The 6777-nt window shown below is 24.5% G+C and overlaps 1 protein-coding gene across 1 annotated transcript, besides 7 other annotated features; it reads left to right on the plus strand.

Annotated features, from left to right (window-relative positions):
- Positions 1-3589: part of a repeat region that runs on past the window's edge.
- A 1-nt stretch (position 3590) lies between these two features.
- Positions 3591-5073: a repeat region.
- A 68-nt stretch (positions 5074-5141) lies between these two features.
- EDI_212200 (uncharacterized protein) lies at positions 5142-5732 on the plus strand (the record flags this gene model as incomplete). Its single annotated transcript, XM_001738649.1, has 2 exons — positions 5142-5324; positions 5364-5732. The coding sequence occupies 2 exons, from the start codon at positions 5142-5144 to the stop codon at positions 5730-5732; spliced, it is 552 nt and encodes a 183-aa protein (XP_001738701.1).
- Positions 5720-5923: a sequence feature (AT_rich).
- A 111-nt stretch (positions 5924-6034) lies between these two features.
- Positions 6035-6087: a sequence feature (AT_rich).
- A 195-nt stretch (positions 6088-6282) lies between these two features.
- Positions 6283-6321: a sequence feature (AT_rich).
- Positions 6322-6465: 144 nt separating this feature from the next.
- Positions 6466-6636: a microsatellite.
- A 34-nt stretch (positions 6637-6670) lies between these two features.
- Positions 6671-6771: a repeat region.
- The last annotated feature ends 6 nt before the right edge of the window (positions 6772-6777 follow it).

The following is a 6777-nucleotide window of genomic DNA, read 5'->3' on the forward strand; positions in this document are numbered from 1 at the left end:
TTTACTACTGATGCTGAATATCTGAAGATGGGTATTACTTCAGTATTAATTCTTGTAATATAACTTCTATTACTACTTTCATCAGTATTTATCTCTTCCATTTTCTTCATCATCTTTTCTTTGATGATTTTACAATTGAAGGTATCATTAATTTCATCTGACTGCCATACTCCTAAATATTTATACAATTCCTCTCCTTCAATTATTGGGATGTTTTGCATTCCATCTGGTATTTTATTAATGTTCTTTAATACCATTCCTGATTTATTTTCATTTCCATCCTTATTCCACTTATTATTTGTTTAATTTCATTGTGGATTGTTCCCATTTCTTCACTACTTTGTGTCATTATTCTCAATTCATCCATATACAATGTATGGTTTGCTTTTGGGAACTTCTCTTCTATGATTTGAGAAATTACATTCATTTGGATGATGAAGAGTAGAGGGGATAAGGAATCACCTTGTAAAATTCCTCTCTTCAATTTAATACATCCTAGATATTCATTATATTTATATCCTATGAATATCTTCCATCTGTTCATCATACTTTCTACAATGTCTATGATGACTCCCTCTACATTAAAATATTTAAGTGTTTCTATTACCCATTCATGATTTACTGATTCATATGGTTTCTTAATATCATAATATGACTCTACATATTTTGTGTATTTCTCTTCTTTTTACTGCTTTAACATATAACTATTAATTAATCCTTCTTTAGCAGCAAGAGATTGCAGTTTACATCCCAATTGATTTTTACTAATTTTTAGTGATTCACTATTCATGTTAATTCTATTGTGAATCTTATCTTTCAATATGGAGGTAAATACTTTCATTATTACATTTGTACAACTGATAGGACGATAATTAGTGACATCGTTCCTATCACCTCCTTTGTAGATTAATATAGTTCTTCCACTTACCATGTCTAGAGGGATGTTTTCATTGAAGTTTAACCATTCATTGAAGATATTAAGAATGGAATCTCTTGATGATGACATTCTCTTCTAATAATACCCATATATAGTGTCAATACCTGGTGATTTCCAATTACTTATTTTCATCAGGCTTAGATTTAGTTCATCCAATGTGATGATGACACTATCATAATTTCTGTATCTTTCATTCCACGAGGTGATTTGTTTTATTTTCCAATGTTCCTTATTTAATACCACCTGTGTTTCATATAACGATTTCAAATATTCTAAAGTAATATCGTTATTTGGGTATATTTCATTTTGTGTTTCTTCTTTATTTTAATTTTCTTATTAGAATCAAACATGATTTTATTTGTATTGACTCTGACATTTTCATTCTTATTAAATTTAATTCTTTCTTTAATCATCGTCATCATATATTTTAGGTACTTTATTCTTTCTTGTGCTTTCATTTTAATTTCATCTGCATCTTGTTCCTTTAATCTCATGATGCATTTTATTCTGTACCATTTCCTTCCCTTGACTAGATCTTCTAGTCTATTTATTTTCCTTAGGATTTCTTTTACTTCATCAAATTTATCTCCTATAAATTTATTTTGGAGATAGTAATGCATACACATTGAAATCCTTTTCATATCTTCTTGCAGATTTTCTATTCTCCTGACCATACCCATTTATTATTTATTTCTCTTATTAATTTATCTGCTTCTTTCCTTTTCCAGTAGTAATTAATATTTACACATTTATCTATTTTCATTCCTTTAACTTGAGTGATGATAGAGTTAAGATATTCATCATCAATATCAGTAGAGTTATTTTTTATGATAATGTTTTTTATTATTGGATTACACTCTACTTTCCCTTCTATGATTGAGTTCACTTTCATTTTGATATATATTTTAGTTGTTTCTTTTATTTTATGTGACTTTTTAATATTATTAATGTATTCTTTCTCATTATTTACATTATTATTTATTACTTTTATTATGCTTTCTATTTGTTCCCATCTTAATTTCTTATTTAATTTCTTATTTAACCAATTAATTGCAAAACAATACAACACATCAATTAAAATTCTATTTGTTTGATTTGTTGTGTTTTCTTCTCTTCTTGATTGATTATCATTTCTTGTTTTTTGACACTCAGTGTTTTGCTCTCTTCTTCTTCTATTTCCATAATTGTCTTTTTCATAGGGGTAGTTTGGTTCATTTGTATTGTCCCAGATGATGATGTTCTCAGTATTGGTTGTGTATTTATCACTAGAGTCATTGTTTTCTTCTTCTTCAGTTCCTTCTGGGATAAAAAATTTTCGATACTTTCTTGTTGGTTTGATATTAATTGTTTTTGTTCTTCATTTTCTCTTTGTGTATGGTCTAATTCTTCTTTTGTTATTTCTGCAATCTCATAGTTTTGAATCGCACTTTTTTGATATACAGAGATTTGATTTTCTTTATCTCTTATGTTCTTCTCTAGCAGCTCAGCCCTCTTCTCCAGCTCATCAGCCCTCTTCTCCAGCTCATCAGCCCTCTTCTCCAGCTCATCAGCCCTCTTCTCCAGCTCATCAGCCCTCTTCTCCAGCTCATCAGCCCTCTTCTTCTCCAGCTTAGCACTCTTCTCCAGCGCATCAGCCTTCTTCTTCTCCAGCTCAGCACCCTTAAGGACTTCGTCCTTCTCTTTCTTCAGCTTCTCATAGCTAGCTCGGAGGGTTCGGATGATTTCATCCTTACCTCCTAGTTCTATGATCCTTCTACCATTTGCTTCATTTATTTTTCCTTGTAATGTATTATTTTCCTCTTTTAATTTAGAGTTTTCTTTTCTTATTTCATTACATGTATTCTGAATATTGTTCATTTGTGTTTGAATCTTTTCTATTTCTTCTTCAAACTCTTTCCTGACTGTTTCTCGTGCTTTTTGAATTATTTCATCTGAAATGGTTCGTTCTTCTTCCATCTTTTTTGTTTGAAGTTCTTTAATAGTTTCTTCTAATTCTTTAATTTTATTTTGAAGTGTGTTGATTTCTTATTTGTTGCCTTCTTCTTCCTTTTTCTCTTCTTTATCTTGTGTTTTCCCTTTATTTTCTTTTTCATTTATTATTCTTGCAGCTTTACATCTATCATTCATTTCTTTGATTGGATTTCTGTTTTTGATTTCTTCTTCGATTGTTTTAATATCTTCACTTTTCCAATCTTTTGTTTTATCTTTGAATTCTTCTTTGTTTTTCTCTAGTGTTTTTTTCTTCCTTATTGAATATACTTCTTGGAGAATATTATACCATTTCTTTACCTTCATACTTTTTAAGTATTTCTGAATATTCTCCTTTTTCCCATTTTCTTGTTATTCTTTTAATTTTCTTTTGAATTTCTTTTGTTGTCAACCATTTAGGTTTCTTATTTGTATAATGTTTATTACCATTATACTTGCCTTGTTTTTTATTTGTTTTTCTTTGTGTTCTTCTTTTCCTAAACCCTTTTTTCCTGTTATTTCTTTTATCATAATTATTATGCATTTTATTGCTATTGAAGTCCTTTCTTTTCTTTGAACTTGAATATCTGTTTGTTGTTTGATTTTCTTTACAAGACTCTATGGTATTACTCAGTAGCCATGGCAACAAAATTTGTTGTATATTCTGTATTGATAAAAGGATCTCGAATAAAATAAATAAATATAAAAAATAAATAAAAAGAAATAAAAAAGAATAAAATAAATATTTTATTATATTTTTATTTATCTTTTATTCTTATTTCTTTTTATTATTTATTAAATTAACACATTGGGTGTGATTATTTCAAATGAAATAAAATAAAACCAGAATGAAATATGAATATTTTTATATTCATCATTTCATTTATTGATAGATGAAATGTTCATATTTATTTATTGATTTTATTTTATATTCTTTTTTATTTTTATATTTCAAATAAATAATAATGAATAAAAATTATTTCATTTCAATTACAATAATTCGTTGTGGTGTGAAATATTCTGGAAATTGTTTTCCACAAAGTGCATTTGTCATTCCTTTATATTCATATGATTGTTGTTTACAATATGAATATGTTTTCTTATTTTCAACATAAACAGCAATATCATATCTATTATATCCAAATGCAAACAAACAAATATTTGATTGATTATATAACCAAAATGCATATTGTGGTTCTTTAATATCAAATTTCATCATTCCTTTTATTCTTCCTTTTGATTCTAATGAAAATAAAAATGCATTTGGATCATATCTAAAACTAGCAACTTTATCAATTTTCACATTAACATATCCTCCAAATTTATTTCCATCTTCATCTTCAATAATAATTATTATATGTTCTTTACTTATTATACTATATCCAAACGTTGATGTATTTTCATTCCAGTTATCAATATCTGAATCAAATAGTATATTTCCTATTTTTCTATTTGTCCATTCTTCTATTTGTTGAATTTCTTCAATTGTGATCATTCCTTTCATACTTTTTAATTTCTCTTCTTCTTCTTCTTCTTTTATCTTCTTCCTCTCTAAATAATCACTATAATGTGTTTCCCATTCTTCTTTCTTCTTATTAAATTTTGTTTTAATATTGTTAATTTCTTCTTCTAATGGTTTAATTTTATCTTCCATATCCATTTCTTCCATGTGAATGATTTTCTCTATTAGTTCATTCTTAGCTTTATTAACTGTTTCTGAATCATCATTACATTCTTCTATTATTTTGTTCATTTGATTCTTAATTATTTCTATTTTATTAATTGTTTCTTGTCCTTTTTCTATTACTATTCTTCTTCTTCTAACTACTTCATCAATTCTATCAAATATTCCTTCTCCTCTTTTAATAGCTTGTTCATATGTTTCATTATCTTGTTTCTCAAATATTTCATTTTTAATACATCCTAAATAATAATGATAATGTTTAGTAGTATCATCAATTGATTGTTGAATATTTGGAAGTGTTTCTACTACTTCTTTAATTAATTGGTTATTTATTACTGATTCCATTTTAATTTAATTAATATCAGATTAAAATAATAAGATGATTAAATAATTAAATACTCACTTATAATATTTCATTTTATTTATTATTTTATCATTATATTATTTTATTCCATATTTTCACATAATAAAATGTGAAATAAAATAATTTATTTTTAATCTTCAGTTTTCTAAAATATTATAAAAAACGAAAAATCAAAACTAAAAAATAAAATGAACAAACATCAAAAAAGATATAAATTAGTTGTATTTGGAGCATCGAGAATTGGTAAAACTAGTACTATACTTCAGTTCATTGATGGTAGATTTATTGAGACATATCAACCGAGTGGAGATGAGACATATCAAAAGACAATTCAAATTGATAATAAAAGAGTAGAAATAGATATCAGTGATGTTTGTGTTAGCGAAGAGTCTAAAGGATCAACTCATTAGTATATAAGAACTCGAGATGGATTTATATTAATGTATTCGATTACTTCAAGATATTCATTTGACTTAATACAAGATATTCATAATGAAATTTATAGAATAAGAGATAAAGAAATGAACGAACACATCCCATGTATCATTGTTGGAAATAAAAGTGAGTTAACAGAGGAAAGAGAAGTGGGAACAGAAGAAGGAATGAAGTATTCAGAAAGTGTTCAATGTCATTTTATTGAAAGTAGTGCTAAAAGAAATGAAAACATTAATGAAATATTTGAAATAATTACAAAGGATGTTATTAAATATAAAGAAAATAACAATCAAATAGAATCATCTAACGAAGAAATAAAACAAAAAGGATGTTTTATTGTTTAAATTATAAACATTAATTGAAATAAAGATATTAACAAATAATGTTTTAAATGAATATAATAAATGAAATATAAAGAATTTAGAATAAAAATTAAATGAATTATCATAACAATATTCTTTATATCATTTTTAACTAACTAAATCATTAAATAATACATAATCATTCATTTGTAAATAATTTTAATGTTTTATTTCACTATTCTTTGAACTTAATTATTCTTATTTTAATTATTCATCTCTTATTAATTTTATTTATTGACTTTATGTACATTTAATCTCTTCATAATTGATATAGTTGTTATTTCTTTATTAAATAAACTAATAAAATGTTTTTAGAATTGTAATATATAAATTATATCAAAACAAATAACAAGATAAATAAGTGATGATAAATAAAGATATATGAATAAAAATGATATTCAATTAATAATCTATTATTCTCTCTTCTCTTTATTCAATACTCGTATTAACATTAAATAAAAAATATTCAAAACATATCAAATCAAATGTTTAATTTCTATTCATCTTATTCATACAATGACAAAATATGATGAAATTAATAATAAAATAAGAAATAATAAATAAATAAAATGAACAATCAATAATAAAGAGTATTTATTGATAAATCAATATGTTTAATCAATCATCTAATAATGTTTTAATTGATAATACTACATATTTTATAATGAATCTATTGATTATTACAAGATAAATTGTATTAAATATATTGTAGTTGTTAATAAAGAAATTGAAATAATATAAATTAAATAAGTAATAATTAATGAAATAATTACATTACATCAATTAATTAATATATAATTCAATAAAAACAATATAATTAATGAAATTACAAGTATTTAATAATAAAAACATCAAATTGTTTAATAAATGATAATTAATTTAATAACAAGTCAAAAAGATCAATAACCTAATAAAATTAAGTTATAAACGAATAGTACAATAGAATTAGAAGATAATGAATAAAATAAAATAATCATTTCTCACTTTTCATAATTTCTAATTCTGAAAATATCTAATTATTAACATG

This window comes from Entamoeba dispar, genomic scaffold, assembly GCF_000209125.1.
Source record: "Entamoeba dispar SAW760 scf_1105229461597 genomic scaffold, whole genome shotgun sequence".
NCBI lineage: Eukaryota > Evosea > Mastigamoebida > Endamoebidae > Entamoeba > Entamoeba dispar.